General features: G+C 40.8%; 1 protein-coding gene across 1 annotated transcript in view; it reads left to right on the top strand.

Annotated features, from left to right (window-relative positions):
• Window positions 1-19,237: 19,237 nt before the first annotated feature.
• The window catches only part of FMN2 (formin 2), a 373,106-nt gene continuing 365,884 nt past the window's right edge, over window positions 19,238-26,459 (top strand). The window contains exon 1 of the mRNA XM_055587923.1: window positions 19,238-20,712. Within this exon, the coding sequence (XP_055443898.1) occupies window positions 19,404-20,712 (1,309 nt within the window). The 5' untranslated portion in view covers window positions 19,238-19,403. The remainder of the gene's footprint in view (window positions 20,713-26,459) is intronic.

The following is a 26,459-nucleotide window of genomic DNA, read 5'->3' as shown; positions in this document are numbered from 1 at the left end:
TAGTATAATGTTTTTGCCGTTCATTCTTATGCTAACATGTAACAATACTTCCTTTTTTTTAATTTATTTTTTAATTGAAGGATAATTACTTTACAGAATTTTATTGTTTTCTGTCAAACCTCAACATGAATCATTCATAGGTATACATATATCCCCTCCCTTTTAAACCTCCTTCCCATCTTCCTCCCCATCCCACCCCTCTAGGTTGATTCAGAGCCCCTGTTTGAGATTCCTGAGCCACAGCAAATTCCCATTGGCTATCTATTTTGCATATGGTAATGTAAGTTTCCATGTTACTCTGTCCATACATCTTGCCCTCTCCTCCCTTTGCCCCATGTCCATAAGTCAATTCTCTGTGTCTGTTTCTCCACTGCTGCCCTGTAAATAAATTCTTCAGTACCACTTTCCTAGAGTCTGTATGTATGTGTTAGAATATGATATTTATCTCTCTCTCTGACTTACTTCACTCTGTATAATAGGTTCTAAGTTCATCCACCTCATTAGAATTGACTCAAATCCATTCCTTTTTATGGCTCAGTAATATTCCATGGTGTATATACAACTTGCTTATCCATTCATCTAGCAATGGACATCTAGGTTGCTTCCATGTTCTAGCTATTGGAAATAGTGCTGCAATGAACAATGGGATACATGTGACTTTTTCCATTTAGGTTTCCTCAGGGTATATGCCTAGGCGTGGGATTGCTGGGTCATAGGGTGGTTTTATTCCTAGTTTTTTAAGGAATCTCCATACTGTCTCCCATAGTGGCTGCATCAATTTGCATTCCCACCAATAGTGCAAGAATATTCCTTTTTCTCCACACCCTCTCCAGCATTTATTGTTTTTAGACTTTTTGATGATGGCCATTCTGACTGGTGTGAGGTAATATCTCATTGTGCTTTTGATTTGCATTTCCTTAATAATGAGCGGTGTTGAGCATCTTTTCATGCGCTTGTTAGCCATCTGTTTGTCTTCTTTGGAGAAATGTCTGTTTAGGTTAGGTCTTTTCTCCACATTTTGATTGGGTTGTTGTTGTTTTTTCTGGTATTAAGTTGTATGAACTGCGTATATAATTTGGAAATTAATCCTTTGTCAATTGTTTCATTTGCTATTATTTTCTCCCATTCTGAGAGTTGTCTTTTCACCTTGCTTATAGTTTCCTTTGTTGTGCAAAAGATTTTAAGTTTAATCAGGTTGCACTTGTTTACTTTTGTTTTTATGTCCATTACTGTAGGAGGTGGGTCATAGAGGATCTTGCTTTGATTTATGTCATTGAGTGTTCTGCCTGTTTTCCTCTAAGAGTTTTATGGTTTCTAGTCTTACATTTAGGTATTTAATTTATTTTGAGTTTATCTTTGTGTATGGTGTTAGGAAGTGTTCTAATTTCATTCTGTTACATGTAGCTTTCCAGTTTTCCCAGCACCATTTATTGAAGAGGCTGCCCTTGCCCCATTGTATATTCTTCCATCCTTTGTCAAAAATAAGGTACCCATAGGTGCATGGGTTTATTTCTGGGCTTTGTATCTTGTTCCATTGGTCTATATTTCTGTTCTTGTGCCAGTACCATACTGTCTTGATGACTGTAGCTTTGCAGTATAATTTGAAGTCAGGAGGTTGATTCCTCCACTCTCTTTCTTCTTTCTCAAGACTGCTTTGGTTATTTGGGGTCTTTGTGTTTCCATATGAATTGTGAAATTTTTTGTTCTAGTTCTGTGAAAAATGCCATTGGTAATTTGATAGGGATTGCATTGAATCTGTAGATTGTGTTTGGTAGTATAGTCATTTTCACAATATTGGTTCTTCCTACCCAGGAACATGGAATATCTCTCCACCTATTTATGTCATCTTTGATTGCTTTCATCAGTGTCATATAATTTTCTGTGTATAGTTCTTTTCTCTCCTTAGGTGAATTTATTCCTAGATATTTAATTCTTTTTGTTGCAATGGTGAGTGGGACTGATTCCTTAATTTCTCTTTTTGATTTTTCATTGTTAGTATATAAAAATGCAAATGATTTATCTGTATTGATTTTGTATCCTGCAACTTTGCTAAATTCATGGATTAGCTCTAGTAATTTTCTGATACCATCTTTAGAGTTTTCTATGTACAGTATCATGTCACCTGCAAACAGTGAGAACTTTATTTCTTTTCTGATGTGGATTCCTTTTATTTCTTTTTCTTCTCTGATTGCTGTAGCTAAGACTTCCGGAATTATGTTGAATAATAATGGTGAAATTGGACATCCTTGTTTTGTTCCTGCTCTTAGGGGGAATGCTTTCAGTTTTTCACCATTGAGAATAATGTTTGCTGTAGGCTTATCATATATGACCTTTGCTATATTGAGGTAGGTTTCTTCTTGGACCATTTTTTGAAGAGTTCTAATCATAAATGGGTGCTGAATTTTGTCAAAGGCTTTTTCTGCATCTATTGAGATAATCATATGGTTTTTATCTTTCAATTTGTTAATATGGTGTATCACATTGATTGATTTGCATATATTGAAGAATTCTTGCATCCCTGGAATAAACCCAACTTGATTGTGGTGTATGAACTTTTTGATGTGTTGCTGAATTCTGTCTGGTAAAATTTTGTCGAGGATTTTTGCATCTATGTTCATCTGTGGTATTGGCCTGTAGTTTTCTTTTTCTATGTTGTTTTTGTCTGGTTTCGGTATCAGGGTGATGGTGGCCTCATAGAGTGAGTTTGGACGTGTGCCTTCCTCTGCAATTTTTTGAAAGAGTTTTAGAAGGATAGGCATTAGCTCTTCTCTAGATGTTTGATAGAATTCTCCTGTGATCCATCTGGTCCTGGGCTTTTGTTTTTTGGGAGATTTTTGATCACAGCTTCAAATTCAGTGCTTGTAATTGGGTTGTTCATAATTTCTATTTCTTCCTTGTTCAGTCTTGGAAGATTGAATTTTTCTAATCTCAATTTCTTCCAGGCTATCCATTTTATTGCCATATAGTTGTTCATAATGGTCTCTTATAATCCTTTGTATTTCTGCATCATCTGTTGTAACCTCTCCTTTTTCATTTCTAATTTTGTTGATTTGATTCTTCTCTCTTTTTTTCTTGAGAGTCGGGCTAAAGATTTGTCAATTTTGCTTATCTTCTCAAAAAACTAACTTTTAGTTTTATTAATCTTTACTATTGTTTCTTTCATTTCTTTTTCATTTATTTCTGCTTGGATCTTTATGATTTCTTTCTTAATTCTAATTTTGTTTTTTTTTCCCCCTCTTTTCCAGTTGTTTTGAATGTAAAGTTAGGTTATCTATTCGATGCTTTTCTTGTTTCTTGAGGTAGGATTGTATTGCTATAAACTTCCCTCTTAGAACTGCTTTTTCTGCATCCCATAGGTTTTGAGTTGTTGTGTTTTCATTGTCATTTGTTTATAGAAACTTTTTGATTTCCCTTTTGATTTCTTCAGTAACCTGTTGCTTATTTAGAAGTGTATCATTTAATCTCCATGTGTTTATGTTTTTTACACTTTTTTCTTATAACTGATATCTAGTCTCATAGCGTTACGGTTGGAAAAGATGCCTGATACAATTTCAATTTTCTTAAATATTCTGAGGTTTGATTTGTGACCCAAGATGTGGTCTATCCTGGAGAATGTATCATATGCACTTGAGAAGAAGGTATATTCTTCTGCATTTGGATGGAATGTCCTGAAGATATCAATGAGATCCATCTCATCTAATGTACCATTTAAGGCTTATGTTTCCTTATTAATTTTCTGTTTTGATGATCTGTCCATTGGTGTGAGTGGGGTGTTAAAGTCCCCTACTATTATTGTGTTACTGTCAATTTCTCCTTTTATGTCTGTTAGTGTTTGTCCTACATATTGAGGTGCTCCTATGCTGGGTGCATAAATATTTACAATTGTCATGTCTTCCTCTTGGATTGATCCCTTGGTCATTATATAGTGTCCTTCCTTATCTCTTGTAATATTCTTATATTTTAAGGTCTCTTTTGTCTGATATGAGGATTGCTACTCCAGCTTTCTTTTGCTTCCCATTTGCATGGAATATATTTTTCCATCCTCTCACTTTCAGTCTAGATGTGTCTTGTGGTCTGAAGTGGGTTTCTTGTGGACAGCATATATATGGGTCTTGTTTTTGTATCCATTCAGCCAGTCTGTGACTTTTGGTTGAAGCACTTAATCCATTTACATTTAAAGCAATTTTTGATATATATGTTCCTATTGCCATTTTCTTAATTGTTTGCAGTTGGTTTTGTAGATCTTTTTTCTTCTCTTGTATTTCTTGACTATATAAGTCTGTTTAACATGTGTTGTAAAGCTGGTTTGGTGGTACTGAATTCTCTTAACATTTGTTTGTCTGAAAAGCTTTTGATTTCTCCATCAATTTTGAATGAGATCCTTGCTGGGTGCGTTAATCTTGGTTGTAGATTTTTTCCCTTTCAGTTCTTTAAATACATCCTGCCATTCCCTTCTGGCTGACAGAGTTTCTGCTGAAAGATCAGCTGTTATATGTATGGGTTTTCCCTTGTATGTTACTTGTTGCTTTTCCCTTGCCACTTTTAATATTCTTTCTTTGTGTTTGGTATTTGTTAGTTTGATTTGTATGTGTCTTGGCATGTTTCTCCTTGGGTTTATCCTGCATGGGACCCTTTTTTCTCTTGAACTTGATTGACTATTTCCTTTTCCATGTTGGGGAAATTTTCAACTATAATCTCTTCAAAATTTTTCTAATACCCTTTCTTTTTCTTTTCTTCTTCTGGGACCCATATAATGTGAATGTTGGTGTGTTTGATGTTGTCCCAGAAGTCTCTGAGACTATCCTCAGTTCTTTTCATTCTTTTTACTTTATTCTGCTCTTCAAAAGTTGTTTCCACCATTTTATCTTCCAGGTCACTGATTTGTTCTTCTGCTTCAGATATTCTGCTATTGATTCCTTCTAGAGTATTTTTAATTTCAGTAATTGTGTTGTTTTTTCTGTATGTTTATTCTTTAATTCTTTTAGGTCTTTGTTAATTGATTCTTGCATTTTCTCCATTCTGTTTTCAAGGTTTTTGATCATCTTTACTATAATTATTCTGAATTCTTTTTCAAGTAGTTTGCCTATTTCCTCTTCATTTATTTGAACTTCTGGGTCTCTAATTTGTTCCTTTATATGTGTAGTATTTCTCGGCCTTTTCATTATTTTTTTAAACTTATTGTGTTTGAGGTACCCTTTTCCCAGGCTTCCAGGTTGAATTCTTTCTTCCTTTTGGTTTCTGCCCTCCTAAGGTTGATCGAGTGATTTGTGTAAGCTTTGTATATGGTGAGATTTGTGCTGAGTTTTTTGTTTATTTGTTTGTTTGTTTTTCCTCTGATGGGCAAGGCTGAGTGAGCTGCTAATCCTGTCTGCTGATGATTGGGTTTGCATTTTTGTTTTGTTTGTTGCTTGGATGAGGTGTCCTCTACAGGGTGCTACTGGTGGTTGGGTGATGCTGGGTCTTGTATTCAAGTGGTTTCCTTTGTGTGGGTTCTCATTATTTGATACTCCCTAGGGTTAGTTCTCTGGTAGCTTAGGTTATTTGAGTCAGTGCTCCCACTCCAAAGACTCAGGGCTTGATCTCGAGTTTTACATGGTTCTATATATTCTTCTCCAGTGATCAGGTACTCCTGCCCACTCTCAGCTGGTGTTCTGCAAGATCTTCTGTGTCTGAAGGCATATTCCTGATGTATCCATGGAGAGAGACAGACTCCATGTCCACCTACTCCTCTGCCATCTTGTTCCCCAGTACTTCCTTACTTTTTAATCACTGAATAGTATTCCATTGTACTTCAGGATATGTTGCAATACTTTTGTGTATCCATTGATTAAAACTATTAATTTCTACTGTTAGATTATGAAAATGTATTCTAGCTCAGAATTTGTATCCTAAGGAGCCTCACATATGCATTCAGCTGTGGAGCACTGGGCTGATTCCTGTATGGCTGGGAATTCTTGGATAAGCACTCTGTCTCTGAGGTGGACTCAAAGCTTGGCTCAGACTTAATCTTCTGATTGGAAGTCCTGGGTACCCTGACCCAGGGCTCAGGCTCTCCTAACTCCTTGCCTCTGAGGCTGTGGATAAAATACAGCATTGGGTGCAGGAAAACACTGGGCCAATCAGAAGGACACTCAGCCCTTGGCACTCATATAAGGTTGGCAGAAGTAAAAGGTCTTTTTTGGCAAGATGATGGCAGCTCAGAACACCTAGCAACAGAACTTGGAAATGTCCAGCTTCTCATGTCTGGCAGGCTTCCTCCATCTTGATGAATTAATATTTCTGCCTTTTTCATTTCTAGGATGACTGGAAGAGGCTGTAAGACATCTGGATGTATTTGGATTACATAACTGACTTATTTCCTTTGTTCAACATTTATTGAGCATCTAATATATGCTATACCATTTGTGTGCATTATATGATCCAATTATAGCAATGATCTTATACAGTAAGCTATAATACTTATTTTATAACTTGGAAACAACAGACTGGTTCCAAAAGGAAAAGGAGTATGTCAAGGCTGTACATTGTCACCATGCTTATTTAACTTATATGCAGAGTACATCATGAGAAATGCTGGGCTGGATGAAGCACAAGCTGGAATCAAGATTTCTGGGAGAAATATCAATAACCTTAGATTTGCAGATGACACCACCCTTATGGCAGAAAGTGAAGAGGAACTAAAAAGCCTCTTGATGAAAGTGAAAGAGGAGAGTGAAAAAGTTGGCTTAAAGCTCAACATTCAGAAAACTAAGATCGTGGCATCCGGTGCCATCACTTCATGGCAAATAGATGGGGAAACAGTGGAAATAGTGACAGACTTTATTTTTGGGGGCTGCAAAATCACCGCAGATGGTGACTGAAGCCATGAAATAAAAAGACACCTACTCCTTGGGAGAAAAGTTATGACCAACCTAGACAGCATATTCAAAAGCAGAGACATTACTTTGCCAACAAGTGTCCATCTAGTCAAGGCTATGGTTTTTCCAGTCGTCATGTATGGATGTGACAGTTGGACTACAAAGAAAGCCGAAGAATTGATGCTTTTGAACTGTGGTGTTGGAGAAGACTCTTGAGAGTCCCTTGGACTGCAAGGAGATCCAACCAGCCCATCCTAAAGGATATCAGTCCTGAATGTTCATTGGAAGGACTGATGTTGAAGCTGAAACTCCAATACTTTGGCTACCTGATAGGAAGAGCTGACTCATTGGAAAAGACTCTGATGCTGTGAAAGATTGAAGGCTGGAGGAGAAGGGGATGACAGAGGATGAGATGATTGGATGGCATCACCGACTCAATGGACATGAGTTTGAGTAAACTCCAGGAGTTGGGTATGGACAGGGAGGCCTGGTGTGCTGCAGTCCATGGGGTCACAAAGAGTCTGACATGACTGAGCAACTGAACTGAACTGAACTGATAATATTTATTTTACAGATGGGAAAATTGAACCTCAGAGAGATTATTTTTCCCAAATCACTCAAGCTAAATGATAAAGTCAAGTTTCAAACCCATTTTATTCAATGCTTCCTAAACTTTGAACAAGTAATGTGCAAGAAAGGTGAGGGGGTAATTTATTATGGTAGAATGATGAAAGCAGAAATAGGAGATGGTTAAATGGGTCTTTTCCAGTGCTTTTAGGGAAAAAGGACAGACGCTGGATATTCATCAGAATCAGGAGTGGGGCATGAAGGGGTCAGTTTGAAGATGCCCCCAAGATAGGTGCACCCTAGTTACATAAATAATTGCAAGGATCAGATAGTTCTTAAAAGATATTCAGTAATTAACACCTCATTCTGTTATATTGGAAATTGGTGGTAAATGGAAATAAAAAATTATGAGATTTCCCAAGTATTCAGATGCCATGAAAGTGGGGTCATGGGTTCTAAAGTGAGGAACCACCTCACCAGTTGCTTTTACCTGTAAACTACATCGCCTCCTAACCCTGGTTGACACACTTTCCTCCCCCTGAATACTCTTCACATACATGTTGCCTTCCTGAATCTTCTCCACCTCCATCTCTCATCTTGCATATCAGATCCCTCCCCCACTTTAAAAGCAAATTATTCCTATTCTCAGACAAAGCACCTGTTACAAGTCCGCAGGCATCACAATGTATAATTATGTAGTTTATTGGCTTGTTCAGTGGCCTTCTTGCCTCACTTTTCACACTGTAAGTTCCCTGAGGGTGGACAGCAAGTCTGTGAAAATCTGCAGTAAGATTTCAAGCAGTGCTTCCACACCTGCCCACAAGCTCCTTGAATGTGCCACTTTGTGAGAGTTAATACATTTTGGAGACCAGCAGGCTTGCGGGTACATGAGAGCCAAGATGCATTCTGCTGGCTTCAACCTTCAGCTGAGAAAGGCTCAGGAGGATGGACTCCAGTGCAGCATCCTTGAGGCCAGTAGAGCTATCGCCTTGATGGATACAAGCTGGCACACCTTCCTCCCCAGGCACTTCATATTCAACAATGCCAAAAAGTCCCAAGAAGGGACATTGTAAATTGGAAAAGGAACCAGTCAACTCTTAAATGCATCCACTTTAAAATACATCCCGGGGGCTTTCCAGGGGATGAGGAAGAAATACATAGAAAATGTGTCCCAGGCTAGGAAGAAGCTTCTTGAAGACAAGATGTGAGACAGTGCAGGGAAAAGCTCCAGCTGCTCTTTTCCATTTCCTTCAAACTCTGTCTCTGTATTTGTGTTTGGTATTGATGCACAGGGAGCCAAGATTTTGCCAACAATAGGAGGCTGTGGAAAGGAACCCTGAGGAAAAACAAAGTTTTATGCATAGTCAGTTCAGTTCAGTTCAGTCACTCAGCCGTGTCCGACTCTTTGTGACCCCATGAACTGCAGCACGCCAGGCCTCCCTGTCCATCACCAACTCCCGGAGTTCACTCAAACTCATGTCCATCGAGTCAGTGATGCCATCCAGCCATCTCATCCTCTGTCGTCCCCTTCTCCTCCTGCCCCCAATCCTTACCAGCATCAGAGTCTTTTCCAATGAGTCAACTCTTTGCATGAGGTGGCCAAAGTATTGGAGTTTCAGCTTTAGCATCAGTCCTTCCAATGAACACCCAGGACTGATTTCCTTTAGGATGGACTGGTTGGATCTCCTTGCAGTCCAAGGGACTCTCAAGAGTCTTCTCCAACACCACAGTTCAAAAGCATCAATTCTTTGGCGCTCAGCTTTCTTCACAGTCCAACTCTCACATCCATACATGACAACTGGAAAAACCATAGCCTTGACTAGACGGACCTTTGCTGGCAAAATAATGTCTCTGCTTTTCAATTTGCTGTCTAGGTTGGTCATAACTTTCCTTCCAAGGAGTAAGCGTCTTTTAATTTCATGGCTGCAATCACCATCTGCAGTGATTTTGGAGCCCAGAAAAATAAAGTCTGACACTGTTTCCACTGTTTCCCCATCTATTTGCCATGAATTGATGGGCCCGGATGCCGTGATCTTTGTTTTCTGAATGTTGAGCTTTAAGCCAACTTTTTCACTCTCCTCAAGAGGTGTTTTAGTTCCTCTTCACTTTCTGCCATCAGGGTGGCATCATCTGCAAATCTGAGGTTATTGATATTTCTCCTGGCAATCTTGATTCCAGCTTGTGCTTCCTCCAGCCCAGCGTTTCTCATGATGTACTCTGCATGTAAGTTAAATAAACAGGGTGGCAATATACAGCCTTGACGTACTCCTTTTCCTATTTGGAACCAGTCTGTTGTTCCATGTCCTGTTCTAACTATTGCTTCCTGACCTGCATACAAATTTCTCAAGAGGCAGATCAGGTGGTCTGGTATTCCCATCTCTTTCAGAATTTTCCACAGTTTATTGTGATCCACACAGTCAAAGGTTTTGGCATAGTCAATAAAGCAGAAATAGATGTTTTTCTGGAACTCTCTAGCTTTTTCGATGATGAGTGGGTGTTGGCAATTTGATCTCTGGTTCCTCTGCCTTTTCTAAAACCAGCTTGAACATCTGGAAGTTCACAGTTCACGTATTGCTAAAGCCTGGCTTGGAGAATTTTGAGCATTACTTTACTAGTGTGTGAGATGAGTGCAATTGTGTGGTAGTTTGAGCATTCTTTGGCATTGCCTTTCTTTGGGATTGAAATGAAAACTGACTTTTTCCAGTCCTATGGCCACTGCTGAGTTTTTGAGGCATATTGAGTGCAGCACTTTCACAGCACCATCTTTCAGGATTTGAAATAGCTCAACTGGAATTCCATTACCTCCATTGGCTTTGTTTATAGTGATGCTTTCTAAGGCCCACTTGCCTTCACATTCCAGGATGTCTGGCTCTAGGTGAGTGATCACACCATCGTGATGATCTGAGTTGTGAAGATCTTTTTTGTACAGTTCTTCTGTGTATTCTTGCCACCTCTTCTTAATATCTTCTGCTTCTGTTAAGTCTATGCCATTTCTGTCGTTTATGTGCCTATCTTTGCATGAAATGTTCCCTTGGTATCTCTAATTTTCTTGAAGAGATCTCTAGTCTTTCCCATTCTTTTGTTTTCCTCTATTTTTTGCATTGATCGCTGAGGAAGGCTTTCTTATCTCTCCTTGTTATTCTTTGGAACTTTGCATTCAGATGCTTATATCTTTCCTTTTCTCCTTTGCTTTCACTTCTCTTCTTTTCACAGCTATTTGTAAGGTCTCCCCAGACAGCCATTTTGCTTTTTTGCATTTCGTTTCCATGGGGATGGTCTTGATCCCTGTGTCCTGTACAATGTCATGAACCTCCATCCATAGTTCATCAGGTACTCTGTCTATCAGATCTAGCCCCTTAAATCTATTTCTCACTTCCACTGTATAATCATAAGGAATTTGATTTAGGTCATACCTGAGTGGTCTAGTGATTTTCCCTACTTTCTTCAATATACTCTGGTTTCTCTTCAAACCGTATAAATCTTTCGCCTTTTACATCTTAATTTGTCAATAAGGAGTTCATGATCTGAGCCACAGTCAGCTTCCAGTCTTGTTTTCACTGACTGTATAGAGCTTCTCCATCTTTGGCTGCAAAGAATATAATCAATCTGGTTTCGGTATTGACCATCTAATGATGTCCTTTTGTAGAGTCTTCTCTTGTGTTGTTGGAAGAGGGTGTTTGCTATGACCAGTGAGTTCTCTTGGCAAAACTCTATTAGTCTTTGCCCTGCTTCATTCCGTACTCCAAGGCCAAATTTGCCTGTTACCCCAGGTGTTTCTTGACTTCCTACTTTTGCATTCTAGTCACCTATAATGAAAAGGACATCTTTTTTTGGTGTTAGTTCTAAAAGGTCTTGTAGGTCTTCATAGAACCGTTCAATGTCAGCTTCTTCAGCCGTTTCTGGTTGGGGCATAGACTTGGATTACTGCCTTGGAAATGAACAGAGATCATTCTGTCATTTTTGAGATTGCATCCAAGTACTGCATTTCGGACTATTTTGTTGACCATGATGGCTACTCCATTTCTTCTAAGGGATTCCTGCCCACAGTAGTAGATATAATGGTCATCTGATTTAAATTCACCCATTCCAGTCCATTTTAGTTTGCTGCATAGTCAATATTAACTAAATTTAAATTCACGTTTAACTAAGTAAATAGATTTGTTACGTAAGTTAGTGCAAGACTGGAATTTGATTTCTCTCTTTGTTAGAAGTGCTCCCTTTTGATAACAGAATGTGTGAGTTTCTGTGACCTTGAGTGATCCGAATTTGTTTCCTTTTCATTGTTTTGTGTCTTTGGTTAAATGAATAAGTATTGTTTCACAGTGACCTCTAATCCTGTTGTGTTTTAAAACCTTTTTGATGTTTTTAATAAACTTCCAAAATATTGTAATCTAACTAAAGCTCTTTTAGCTTCCAGCTGACTCTGGGATACTTTAAAGAAACATCTCTGAGGCATCTCAGAGAGGAATGTTAGTTTATTTGGTATATTAAATTACTTAAAAGATATTGTTAAGTGATTGGAGATGAATCTTAGGTTATAGTGTATGGATAAATATCATTAATATAGGTTATTTCCAAGTTTATATGGAATCCCTAATATCTGATGTGTCCTGATATAATTTTATCAGTCAAAATTCTAGTTATTAACCCTAAAATGCTATATATCCCAGAAACAGCCAAGTTTCCCGCTAATTGCATGGTACTCAACCTTTAATCCTGCTATTTAAGTTTTTTCCTTGTCATGCGAGCGTGTTCCTCGGTTCTTTGTCTCGTCACTACGAAGATCTGGAGTGACGGACATGAAAGCCCCCGCGGCGTGCCACAGCTCTCAGGCCTCGAATGGACCGTGTTACAGCTCTTAGACAAATCAGTGTCACCGCTCAGTGTTACAGCTCTATTTTATTTAGAAGACAGCAGGAATCTCCATCTTCGAGGCATGAGGGGACGTCGATCCAAAGACACGAGAAGAGCGCCCCAGTGCGCGGGAGAGAGAGCCAGCGAGCTAGCTTTGGCTCCTCTATTTATATGTTTACCTCTCCCTGGGCCTGTCCTATGTAAATTGGGCCAGCCAGGAGTGTTGTTTGTTTTACCTGAGGTCCTCACTCCGGTCCCTGGACCTTCTTTTGTTCTATTTTTGTGGGCTTTTCCTTTCCTTGTCTTTTAGCCACCGCCATTTTGGACTCCTTTCCCCTATTCTACCTACCTAACATTCCTTTATAGACAATATTTTATACTGATGCCTTTATAAAATGAAGATTTTCAAGAAGCCTCATAATCTGTTAACTTTAGGTAATGCCACCAAATTAGGTAACAAATGAAAAAGTTCTAATGAAAAACCTGATTACTTCATCCAGATCAATAGGAATCATTTACATGAGACTGAATGAACTGATAAATATGATTTATGACTTTGGGAAATGTACTAGCTTAAATCTTTGATTTTCAGTAAATCTTTTCTCTTACACTATGACCTACAATCACTTGATAAAGTATACCTTTGTAAACAAAGATGAAGCATTTATCTTTTTCTCTACCTGATCCTACCAGAGTTTGGCTTCTCCAGCTGACTCTCCTGTGGACTCGATGGCTTACTGCAACTGGATTACAACCAGTTATATTAATCATTGTTTTAATTTGTTCTTTGTTTCCAAATTGTTTATACATTTTGTCTCCCTGTTGCACAATGACTTTGTCAGTGTTACTAGCTGCATCACTTATACCCTATTTTATAAGATTATTGTCCCTTATAGTTCCCAGTATATAACTCAACTCCAACCAAATTGATGATGGCTAACATCTGGTGAAAATAGATCACATGTATGACTGTTATAAAATAATTGTAATAGTGTGATTCTAGGTATGGGAAGAAGCAACAGGGGAAAACATTTCCTGGATCATAATAGATTAGAAGACCGAGGATCCAAAGAATCTTTTATTACCTATCAATGGACCTAATCCCAAAATTAACATCTGGAGAGGCATATCAACAGGATCTTTTACCTGATCTAAGATGAGCCTCCCAGGGCCAGGGGACAAAAGTAGGTCACAAAATGTCTTCCAAATACTGGTGGAGTTTCACACCAAAAGGAGGAACTGAGAAATGGAACGCAACAGATATAAAGGATGTCACAGTTATCACCAATTGCAGCCGCCAGGGAAGTTGGGTGAGCCCTGAGGGAACTCAAGAAGGAAAGAATACCTGTTACTAACAGCCATCAAACTACAGTCATTCCCTACTAAGAGCCCTGAGGAAGCTCAGATGTGAAAAACAGAGAATACTGCCCCAGATAGCTGAGGTGCATATCAAAGAAATGATTTCAGTGAGCCCAGACTCTTGCATCTTCCCATACATAGAAAAGCACTAAATTCCTTAACTTGGGATATCTGGTTTTCTTTAATTAACCATAATCTTTTGATAGCCAGACTTTTGATATTCAATCTTTCGATATTCAACTTGCCTTTTGTTGCAATGCTTCTATTAATATATAACCTGGCTCCTCCCCTCACCTCATCAGAGCAGTTCTCTCAAGGTTACTTGAGATACTGCCTCCTGGGCTTAAGCCCTAAAGATTTCTGCTGAATAAAGCATAACTCTCAAGTTTTAGGTTCCATGTATTTTTTTCAGTTGTCAGTAGTTAAGGTAGAGAAAAGATTACTAAAACTGAAGTGCTCTCTAGAATATTATTTCCTTTCTTCTATCTGTTGACTGAAAACAAATGCACAACATAAGAACAGTGGGTTTTGGTTTTATTTGGGGACCTTACTGAGGATTCTAATCTGGGAGACAGCCTCTCAGATACTCTGAGGAGTTGCTCTGAAGTGGTAGGGGAGGAACCAGTTTATATGTGAATTTTGGGGGGCAAGGAAGTACAAGTAGTCAAGCATTGGTAAAAGATTGGCTTGACCAATCATAAATAATTCAAGTTAATGATTTTAGTGCTTTTCTGTGTGTGGAAAGATGCAAGAATCTGGGACCATTGAAATTCTTCCTTAGACCTGGGTCTTCACTATCTAGGCGCCCATCCTCTCAAAAGCACATGACACTTTCTATTTTTCCAGCCTGAACCCTCTTCAGGGCACACTGTCTACAGTGGATTGTGACTTAACCCTTGTAAAAGGGACTGATGAACCATACTCTGTGGTTTGTTTCCATGTCCATATTTATACTGGAATCTGTTCCCATGGTCCTTCCTATTCTGTGAATTCCTTATTGTCTTGATGGCAAGCTCTGTCCAGAGCAAAAACTTACCCCTATTAAATCCCTAATAAATGAAAAGATTAAAAAAAAAAAAAAAAGATGGTAAACAGTTTTCCCAAAGTGTGTTAAATAAGAAATGCTATGCATTCCCTACACCTGGCTGCTGTGCGAGTGTGGCTGATCTAAACTGAGATGTACCTATTAGAAGGAAATGGCAACCCACTCCAGTGTTCTTGCCTGGAGAATCCCAGGGACGGGGAGCCTGGTGGGCTGCCGTCTATGGGGTCGCACAGAGTCGGACACGACTGAAGCGACTTGGCAGCAGCAGCAGCTATTAGTGTAAAACTGATGCTGGGTGTTTTTTTTTTAAGTCAGCAAAAGAAAAGCAAACCAAACTTTAACAGGGTTGGAGGTTAATAGCACAGGGATTTGAAAAAACTTGAAGGCACCTGTGCTGCAGAAGCACCTCTCTTCTAAGAGATGGTCTTAAGCAAAAGCTAAAAGGGCAAAGAATCAATGAATCTTCAAGCAGAAGCCAACATAATTTTACTAAGAAGGGATCAGTATAAATCCCCATAAACGTCTTAACTTACAACCTTGATTCTGAAAACTCACTTGGTGGAAACTGCCAACGTACTTTTTGCTTTCAAAGTGGCTTTCTTAACCAGTGTCAGGGAAGTACTTTCCCCTTATATAAAAAAAATGCTTCCCACTTGGAGGGTCACAGCATGAGGTCTTGCTGTTGAGAGTCTTGGGGTCTGGGTTGGATCTTTCATTAGATTCCAGAACTTTGAACTTTCCACAAGATAAAGAATGTAGTCAAGCATTAATTGGCACCACTTTTCAGACACAAACATACTTAACAGTGAAAATTTTCAATTACGGAATAAATATAATGGCAAATTTTGACCTCTCTTGGTTCACAGGATGAACAGTTTTTAGAAAGTTATTTTTAAAATGTCACTCCAGATTCCCATGATGAAATTACCCAAAGGGCAATCCTGTTTATTTTTTGGCCCAGGAAGAAAATGCAAGGTTTACTAGACATGCACTGTTTGTTCCAGAGAGCCAGTTAGGCTGGGTTTCATGAGAACACAGATAGCAACAGAGGTAAGTGGTTCTTATTCTTAAAGTCACTCAGTCATGTCTGACTCTTTGCAACCCCATGGACTATACTGTCCATGGAATTCTGCAGGCCAGAATACTGGAGTGGGTAGCCTTTTCCTTCTCCTTCTCAGTGGATCTTCCTGACCCAGGAATCAAACTGGGGTTTCCTGCACTGCAGGTGGATTCTTTACCAGATGAGCTACTAAGGAAGCCCAGGTAAGTGGTTACTTACCTAGCTGCAATAGATCATTTGCAGTCCAGGTGGGAGCTTCCAAAATACAATCTAGGATATTAAAGGAAATGAATTTAAGTACACATGGAACATTCTCCAAGACAGACTATATGCTGGGCCATGAAACTCTAAAAAGGATAGGAATACAAAAAGTATGTTCTTCAACCAAAATGCAATTAAATTAGATATAAGTACATTTTACAAATTGAAATATCTGGACATACTCCTTAAATATCTTTCCTGTTGGAAATTCTTAGGCAGTTTGCTCATTGTGTCTTCATGGTGTTAGAAAATGAGGCAGGGAGTAAGCACAAATTAGCAACTAAACAACAACTTGTAGTAGAAGCACAGAGTCCTAACCACTGGACTGCTAGGGAATTCCCTGTTTTTTCCTTTTTAATGTGACTACTAGAAAATAAATTACTGATAAGGCTCACATTATATTTCTACTGAAGAATGCTACTCTAAGGCTAAGGATTGGCTTCTTCAAACTTTATTTCTCATGGGCTCTGTCTTTAGAATGCTTTTTGTCACTTCTTTCCACTGAACTAGGTACCTTATGGGCTGAAACACTCACAGTGGACTGTCTATGGTTTATTCTGAATGGTTGTTGATAACTTAAGAGTCCTTAAATGATCCCTTTCAGGTTGAAAGACCAACTTCATTTACAGAACTCTTTAGCTTAGTAGGAGATTCTTTATGTAGAAGAACAAAATAAATATTTTCATTTCTTCCAGTTCCTGGAAAAGAGTAAATTATGCAGTGCTGCTTGTTATAAAAATTTTGGATCTAAACTTGAAGGTTCAAGTATTGTCTTTGCTGCTGTGTGAACTTGGTCTTAGTCTGAACTTGTTTATTAATTAAACTGGATTGAAAGTAACTTCCTACCTACCAAGTACACTTGTGGGTTTCAAGTAAGCCTTTGAATGTAATAGAGCTTCTCATCCTGACTTTCTACACCGCTGTCATCTGTTGTTTTACATTCAAAGGATGTGAGAAAACCAGCATCTTCTCCCAGTTTCCCTCTCTTTTTTCTTCCTTCTCTGCCTTCCCCTTTCCTTCTCTTCCTTTGTCTTCAGAATTTGTAGAATATATCTTGGAAAAAGTAGTAAGGAAACAAATAGTTCAGAATCAAATATGTCTGGGTAAAGAAAAAGCAAAATAAAGACTCACAGTGCATCAGTCCTCAGAGAAGCAGAGAATTCTTATAGCCTCAGGCAAACTGTGCCCTCTGATGAACCTGGACTCTGGGAGAGAGCAGTCTTGTGAAAGACCTGAAACAAAGGCTTTTCAAGCCCTCTGGAACTGAAAGAGACTGGGATAGTATCCTGGTGAAATTATTAGTTGATTTCTCAGAATTATTTGCTCAAAAGGGTCACTTGAGAATAACTGAAAGCTACTTGCCTTTAAGTATCATCTATTTTAAGAAAACAATTTGAAAAAGATTAGTAATTATTGCTGCATGATGCTTTTACATAAAAGAATTATAAGACCTTAAAAAAAGTTTTCTGATAAAATGGTTAAGGAGGGAGGTTTAAAATGTTGGTTCACAATATGTGAAGGAATCTTTGCTTGTGGCATTTAAAATGCATCATGTAATATGTAGTGCTCTTTTCTCCTTTGAAGTTTAAAAATACTAACATGTTAGCCAGGTATCCATATTTTCAAAGTGATTAACAATTAGCTTTTAATTTAAATACATGTGACATTATTGATTAATGCCACTTTGCTCTTATTTTAATTTACTGCTTGGAGCTTCTTTAGATGCCAATAATGTTTAAAAGTGTCTTTTAAATATAGATAACTAAATTGCTTAAGTAATTAAAATAATAAGATTTACAGCGAGGAAAATTTTTATATTAGAATTAGAACAAAATGGTAAGAAACTCTTTAACAGTTATCAGGGAGGAAGAAATTTTTCTCTACCCTTCTGCATTCTTCTGGTTGGTCTAAGAATTAAACTGACATGAGACCAATTAACCGCAGAAAATCACACAAGAGTTTAATAACATATACATATGGGAGAGACCCTGGAAAACAGAATCATGGCCAAAACGGCCACAGCCCTCACCTTAAGTACTGTCTTCCACTAAAGGCAACAGAGGACATTGAGGGTAATGGTTTGGCACGTCAAAGGGGAGGAAGGCACTTCACAAGGAGGTAGAAGAGGCACTGTTTGGTGAGGGAGCGTTTTCTGGGCCAGCAGAGACAGGGGACACAGTGAACTCTGACTTTTAGGTCCACTGAATCTCCCCATCACACCCAGCGTGGTGGACATCTCTGCTGATTACTCTATTCAGCTTTAATACATGAATGCTTTAGGCTTCCCAATAATCAACCTAAATGAATCCTAATGTCAAGGAGACTCATTTAGGGTCAGCAAATTTTTCTCCCCTAGACAGTGAACTGTGACAAACTTTCACAGCAAAGGCCAAGACAAAAGATTGTCTTGAAGGGTTTGCTTGGGAGAGTGGTGGCTTTCCATATAACATGTGATTTCTTGGGCTTGTGCCAAGGGTGTTTCCTTTTCTTTTTTTTTTTTTCCTCTCCCTCTCTCTTTTTTGTAGGTGGCAACAACAGGGGCATGTTTAATATGGATGAGTTTGATTTTTTGAATATAAACACTGTTTGGTTTATATGGTGAATGCATAGAAATTTGGAGATTAGCATTTTAATCAAGTCTAATCTCTTAGTATTTCCCGAAACTCCCCCACCCACTTCAACATTTTGTCAAAAATAAATTTGAAAAATGAAATTTTGAAATGACTGCTTTGAAATGAAATGTTCTCTTAAGGAGATGCAAGGTTTGCAATAACATAAAAGCAGTATTATGTATAGTAACCTTTTCTAAACCATATGCCAAGCACATTAACAGGGTTTAAGATGATGAGTTACTGAAGAAAAGACTAATCTACTCAACCAATGTTTATCAAAGAACCATGCTTCTTCAGGCAGGTTGGAAGTACAGTATGTAGCTTTGATATTACTGCACCACTAAACTGGAATGTGGCTTCCTTTTTTCCTCTTTAAAATTTTTCTTTTTTTTCCTCAGCGTGGATCTTTCAGCTGCCAAGCTGTTTGGCGGGGACCAGGAAATGGACTCTGGCGGCAGTTAGGTCCCCAGACTGAGGGGCGCTCTTGGCGTTTTAGCGGAGGAGGGGCAGGGCCGAGGAACCGGGCCTAGAGCCGATGGGGCGGAGTCATGGGGCGGGAGGGGTGGGGCCTTGTGCGTCCCGCCCGGTCATTGGCGGTGCTCCGTGCGCGCGTTCAGCCACGCGCGGGCGGGCGCAGCCTCGGCGCGTTGTGCGAAGCGCGGCAGGTGCGCGGACATCCTCCCTCCGCCTAGCCGTGCGGCCGCCGCGCGACTCGCCGGGAGCCCGGCGCTGCCGGGCCCAGGGGTTGGCATGGCCTGAGCCCCCGCAGCGGCGGCGGCGGCAGCAGCATGGGGAACCAGGACGCGAAGCCGAAGAGAAGCGCGGGCGATATCCCGCATGGAGGCGGCGGCGGTGAGGACGCCGCTGGGCCCCGCGAGGCTGAGGGCACAAAGAAGGCGGGCGGGGGCAAGAAGGCGCCGGGCCGGCACGGAAAGGGGGGCGGCGGTGCGGAGCCGGGCCGGAAAAAGAGCCGGTCGGACCCCAGGGCCTCGGTGTTCTCCAACCTGCGCATCCGGAAGACCCTGTCCAAGGGCAGAGGTACCGGCGGCTCTCGTGAGGATGTGCTGGACCCCCAGGCCCTGCAGGCCGGCGAGCTGGACAGCGCCCACTCTCTGGTTACCAAAACCCCAGACCTCAGCCTCTCAGCTGATGAGACGGGCCTGTCGGATACCGAATGTGCGGATCCTTTCGAGGTGACGCGTCCCGGGGGTCCCAGCTTGGCCAGGGTCGGCGGCCCGGCAGTGGCCGATTATGCGGAGACCGCGGCGGGGGCGCAGGATGGACAAAGGACCAGCTCGGGCTCGGACACAGACCTCTACAGTTTTCACTCGGCCGCGGAGCAGGAGGACTTGCTCTCAGACATTCAGCAGGCGATCCGCCTCCAGCAACTGCAGCAGCAGTCCCCGGGCCCCGAGTCGCCCCCGGTGTCGCCCCCCTCCACCGCCTCTCTGTCTGGGGTCCTGCCGGGCCTGGACCGACCCCCGCCGGGCCCCAGTGCCGAAGCGGCGCTGTCTGCGCCCCCCGACAGGCCCCCGGCCGCAGAGCCGCCCGCAGCCACCGCCTTCGCGTCTCCTGGGTCGGTTCCGGGGGACCGAGGGGCAGCGGACACGGACGAGGAAGGCGAGGAGGACGCCTTCGAGGACGCGCCCCGAGACTCTCCGGGGGTGGAGTGCGGCCTGGCGGCGGGAGAGGCCCCGTGCACGCAAGGGGCGACGCGCGAGGAGGGCGCGCCGAAGCCCGTCGTCCCTGTGGCCGCCTCCCCGCCACTCAGTCCAGCTCGCAGCCCGCGCCGCCCCCGGGCCCGCCCGCTTCTGGCGCCCTGTTATGTCAGGACCACCACCCGGCAGCTCAGCTCGCCAGGACCCTCCCCGTCTCCGTCCCCCAGCCACAGCCCCCGGGTCCAGAGACGGCCGGAGTCCTCCCTGGGCCGCGGTTCCGGAGCCACCGCGGCTCCCGCCGCTGCCCCGGCTAGGAAGCCCCGCGCGGGCCGCAGCCGCTCGGCCGACTGGACTGCGGAGCTGGGCCGTGCTCCTGGGGCGGGGGTCTCGGCGCACCTGGTGCAGCGCGGGGCAGGCGGCTTCCAGGGTGTGTTCGCAGGTGAGCCCTGGGCTCGGGGCCCTAGGCACCTGCCCCTCAGAAACGCTTCGATTTGCATACAGAGAATTAAAGGGAGCAGCTTAGTCGTGTCGGTTCTAAGTCATCTAGAAAAAGGGCCACTGTGTCCATTTCTCCAAAATATCCCGGGTCACGCCAGGCAGATCAACTCCTTTTTGGCACCGTTTGCAAAGCCATCCTTCTCTTTCCGTCCTCCTCCCACAGCATTAAAAATAAGGAGGTTGTTCACAGCCCTGTGACACATCATCTATTCTAGGACTGCTCTGATGTACCCGCCTGGGCGCGCCGTTTGATGCATAGTTTCTCTCGGTGATCAGGGTGGACGCCTTAGTGAACTTAGGTGGTCACTCCTGTTTGGTGACACAACCGAATCTCATACATGCTTTCAGAAAATACAGAGTGATCTAGAGTATTAGGGATCATTTACATTTGGTTTCATGGCCCGACTAAGACAGGGTGTGGCCTGGAGACTGATGGTGAGTAGGCCAAGAGCACAGGGGATGCTGCTGGAACCTTCCCAGCGTCTGCTGTGGACGCTTCAGGGTCAGTCCAAGGGTCAGCTCAACGTGGTGAATGTCAAATAGTGCAGTGAAGTCATTCTTGGTTAGATCCCAGGGCCTTTCCGCTGGTAAGAGTGTCAGCTTATTTCATGCTTACTAATATTAATTATTAAATAGCTGAGTGTAAGAATTTAAGAAGCAGGAGAAAATGAGAATTTATGCAAGTCTTGGTAGATTTTAATAAGTATTTGAAATATTAAAAATACCAAAGATAATTTGAAAAGCTTAAAATCTTATATTCTTTAATAAATCTTATATTAACTTTAGTAAATAGGTTATCTGTAAAACAGTAGATTATGTTTCTTAATGAACACGGCTGCCTCACCCTTAGGTATATATTATTCACTTTTTGTACTTGCTTGTATTGACCACAGTTTAAGTTTCATCTATGGACTCTCTTAGTTTTACATTCATAGATTCTTCTAGTTAAGAGTGGCCTTCTCCATGTTTTACATGCTTGCTCTCCCTTTTTAACTTTTCCTTTTCTGTTATTTTGTAGGTTAAGTTAGGAATGTTTATAGTCTTGATATTCACTAGATAAATTGTAAACAAAACACAAGTGTAAAAACCCACAAAAGACTGATTATAAAGGAAGAGGATTGGAAAGTTCTTTAGTTAATTTTTGTGAATTTAATGTTGGTGAGAAATTACCTCCTCCTTATGTAGGTAACACTCATTTCATACATTGTTTTTCTAAAAATGAAAGTATCACCATAATTAAGATTACCATTCATTAATATTATTCTTCCAAGCAGCTTTAGAATTTGGAAATATTCATTTCCAAATGAATATTAAATGAAAAATACATTTCCTTTGTTTAACATATATATATACATACACACACACACACACACACACACACACACAGGGCAGCCATATTGTGCTAGACAATATGTTAAGTGCTGAGTGATATAAAGATCATTAAATCCTGGTTCTGCCTTTCCATGGCTCACTGACTAAGAGCACAGGAACATACAGAGATATAGTACTTTGGGTGCATCAAGTGTGCAGTGACTTACTGCCTTGGCAAGGGATGAAGAGAAAGGAATTCATAGGAGGATTGATCTGAGTCCTGAAGATCATAGGACCTTTCAACCCCAGGTTAAAGTTTTGTTTTCCTTAAGGAAAATAAAAGGGGTATTCTTGGAGCTAGCATTTCATTTAAATGTTCTAAGTATTTCCAAATTTGAAATTTGGGACTCTTAGCAGGATTCCTGTTCAGGAGGTAAGTGGGTTTTATTGACTTCCAAGCAGAATTTTTTACTGTGTAGTTAGTTGCTTTAATATGGGCATCACCTTTATTTTTTAATTGAAGTATAGTTGGTTTTTAATGTTGTATTAATGTCTACCATACAGAAAAGTGACTCAGTTATACATATATATATATATATATATGTTTTGTTGTCCAGTCACTATATACATTCTTTTTTTTATTATTCTTTTTAATATTCTTTTCCATATAGTTTATACCAGGATATTGAATATGGTTCTCTGTGCTATGTAGTAGGACCTTCTTATTTATCCATTCTGTATGTAATAGCTTACATCTGTTAATCCCAACCTCTGACTCCATCTCAACCCCTTCATGCTTGGCAGCCTCAAATCTGTTCTCTGTGAGTCTGTTCTGATTTCATAGATAAGTTCATCTGTGTCATATATTAGATTCCACATAAGGTGATACATATGGGGCAGTGCTTTATATTTGATGTTTGGATGTAGTTGGTCAGTAACTATTGGTTATCTGTATAGCTGTTTCTATATATTTATCTCACCCATTCACTTTCTTAAAAGAAAAAAAAAAAAAAGAATTGGTAGGTTTAACCTAATCTTGTAGCTGGTGGTCACATGGAGGTAAACAAAGAGATGAAACTTTTTCAAGGTCACACTGTAATTCTTTCAGAGGCTGAGCCAAAAATAGCTGAGTCTACTGATTCGAGTCTGAATGTTCTTGCTTATTAGTCATTTTTGGATGTTCAGCACTGTCAGACATCATATAGAGAAAAAAACTTAAAAAAAAATAGTGTGGTGTTTAAGGCCTTCACTTACAATATTTTCCAGTTTCTGTCATTAATATGGTAAACTCCTTTCATTGTTGAACATCTGGCCTTCCTGGGCTAGAGGCAGGGTGATTGCTGGTCAGTGAAGCAGGCTTTCTCCAGACAGCTCTCCGGGAAGCTTCCCTGTGGTGAACCCAGGGAATCCAGAGTGACACAGGCCTCTGTTCCTCAGCTGTTGTCTGTTTTCTTGTCATCTGCCTTTTCTTTGATTCTTTACCATCCTCTAGGATTTTATGAGTGTCTTGGAAATTACTAGATCCCTGGCGAGGACTAGCATTGTCCTCAGGGAAATTGTTTTCTGGCTTTAATTTGCATGTCTTTGGATCAAGTAATTGCCAGCTGCCTTTGAAGCAGGTGATAGATCTATAAGCCTCCATGAACATCTTTTATTTTTAAGCCGTAGAATGAGGATTGTCAGCTCTGCAGAAAGGAACAGATGTTTTTCTTCTTACTGCCTTCCAAATGTGGGGAGAAAATTCAAGTGAAGAGAGATCTGCATGGCACATGTTTGTGTTTTGTTGCTGATATAACAGCATTTAGCAATAAAGGGGACCAAGACTTTATCTTGTTTTAGCTATTCAGGAGCTGATGATGTCTTAAGCCATTGGACTGAAATTTCACAGTTAATTTGAAAAAACATCTTTTTCAGTGTTTAGTAGAAAAATTGCTATGATATTTAAGAGATTCCTTTGCACATGTTATACTTAAGCAGAAGCTTGTGAATAGAATTTTGCAGTTAAAGTTCAGGCATATGAAATGTTAAGTTGGTGATGCTAAATCACTTTTGATAGAAATCTTTCCAAAGTCATTTAATTATGTGCTTATCTGTCTTTTTTTAAAACATGTGGACTTAATGGTTCATTAAATGGCTTAATGTCATCTTTAGGCCATCATGGTTTCATCCTGTGAAATCATTGGTGTTGCCCTCAGCTGCTATTGAAGTGTAATTGGTGACTCTAGTTGGCTGTTTCTGAAGTTTTGTATCTACCTGGTTTTCTAAACTTTTTACTTCCTGTCAGCTATTGATTCGTAGAGCTATCTTTGGTCCCTGCCCCCCACCCCCCATTGCTTCTAATTTGATGTTTCTGGTCAGTTTGTTATTGGTTTATAAATGCTGTGATTATGATGTTTGCTATATTTGTTGCACTTCTACTAAATGCAAGGCTCTGTGTTCGTGCATTGCATAATTATCTCTAATCCTTGTGACAGTGTTTTCCCAATGAGCAAACCAAGGTCAGGCATGTGAAGTACCTTGCTTCAGGGCATTAAGCTGGTCAGTGACCCATCCAGGATCTGTACTTAGAAAATCAAATCTGTTATTAATATGAATAAAATAAAATGAAGTATGTCAGTGAGCTTTTGGAGCACTCAGATCAGATCAGATCAGTCGCTCAGTCGTGACCGACTCTTTGCGAACCCATGAATCGCAGCATGCCAGGCCTCCCTGTCCATCACCAACTCCCAGAGTTCACTGAGATTCACGTCCATCGAGTCAGTGATGCCATCCATCCATCTCATCCTCTGTTTTCCCCTTCTCCTCTTGCCCCCAATCCCTCCCAGCATCAGAATCTTTTCCAATGAGTCAACTCTTCGCAGGAGGTGGCCAAAGTACTGGAGTTTCAGCTTCAGCATCATTCCTTCCAAAGAAATCCCAGGGCTGATCTCCTTCAGAATGGACTGGTTGGATCTCCTTGCAGTCCAAGGGACTCTCAAGAGTCTTCTCCAACACCACAGTTCAAAAGCATCAATTCTTCGGCACTCAGCCTTCTTTACAGTCCAACGCTCACATCCATATATGACCACAGGAAAAACCATAGCCTTGACTAGACGGACCTTTGTTGGCAAAGTAATGTCTCTGCTTTTCAATATGCTATCTACGTTGGTCATAACTTTCCTTCCAAGGAGTAAGCGTCTTTTAATTTCATGGCTGCAGTCACCATCTGCAGTGATTTTGGAGCCCAGAAAAAGTCTGACACTGTTTCCACTGTTTCCTCATCTATTTGCCATGAAGTGATGGGACCAGATGCCATGATCTTAGTTTTCGGAATGTTGAGCTTTAAGCCAACTTTTTCACTTTCCTCTTTCACTTTCATCAAGAGGCTTTTTAGTTCCTCTTCACTTTCTGCCATAAGTGTGGTGTCATCTGCATTTCTGAGGTTATTGATATTTCTCCTGGCAATCCTGATTCCAGCTTGTGTTTCTTCCAGTCCAGCGTTTCTCATGATGTACTCTGCATAGAAGTTAAATAAGCAGGGTGACAATATACAGCCTTGACGTACTCCTTTTCCTATTTGGAACCAGTCAGTTGTTCCATGTCCAGTTCTAACTGTTGCTTCCTGACCTGCATACAAATTTCTCAAGAGGCAGATCAGGTGGTCTGGTATTCCCATCTCTTTCAGAATTTTCCACAGTTTATTGTGATCCTGTGGATCACAGTCAAAGGCTTTGGCGTAGTCAATAAAGCAGAAATAGATGTTTTTCTGGAACTCTCTTGCTTTTTCCATGATCCAGTGGATGTTGGCAATTTGATCTCTGGTCCTTAGCTAGTCAATTAAGGGCCTGGGCTTTAGAATTTAAATTGTGTGACTCTCACTGCAGCTTTTCTAAAGGCTATCTTGATTTTTATATCAAAGTAGAAGGACCCACTCTAGGAGTACAGACTTTCTCATGCAGCTTGTTAAGTTATTAGACTGTGAATGTTTAGGGCCGGGAGCAGTCTTATATCCAGCAGTAGTATCTGACAGAGTGTTAGACGTCCAGTCATCGTCCAATAAATGTGTGATGGTCAGGAATCACTCCTTCTGTGTATAATGCATCAGTGTTACTACAACAGGGAAGGGTTTTACAAGAATGTAGTCCTTTCCTCTGTATCTTGCCTTACTGGGTCTCATATCTCTGAATATGATTCGGCAGTGTAAGCTGGGACTGGGAACACTATTCTCAAGTCATTTTAGTTTGGCTTAAAACACACTTTCGCATTGTTCCTTTAAGGTTCTGGTTTGGATTGAAGTAAAGCACCCCAGTACCTTCAGTGATGGGTTTTAATGAGTGGCCTGGCTTTTCACGCATTTAGGCATTTGGATACAAGCCATGTGTATTTGACCTTGAGCAG

Source organism: Bubalus kerabau, chromosome 1, assembly GCF_029407905.1.
Source record: "Bubalus kerabau isolate K-KA32 ecotype Philippines breed swamp buffalo chromosome 1, PCC_UOA_SB_1v2, whole genome shotgun sequence".
Classification (NCBI taxonomy): Eukaryota; Metazoa; Chordata; class Mammalia; order Artiodactyla; family Bovidae; genus Bubalus; species Bubalus kerabau.
The sequence above is the reverse complement of the archived record's forward strand: the minus strand, read 5'-3'. Positions and strand labels throughout refer to the sequence as shown.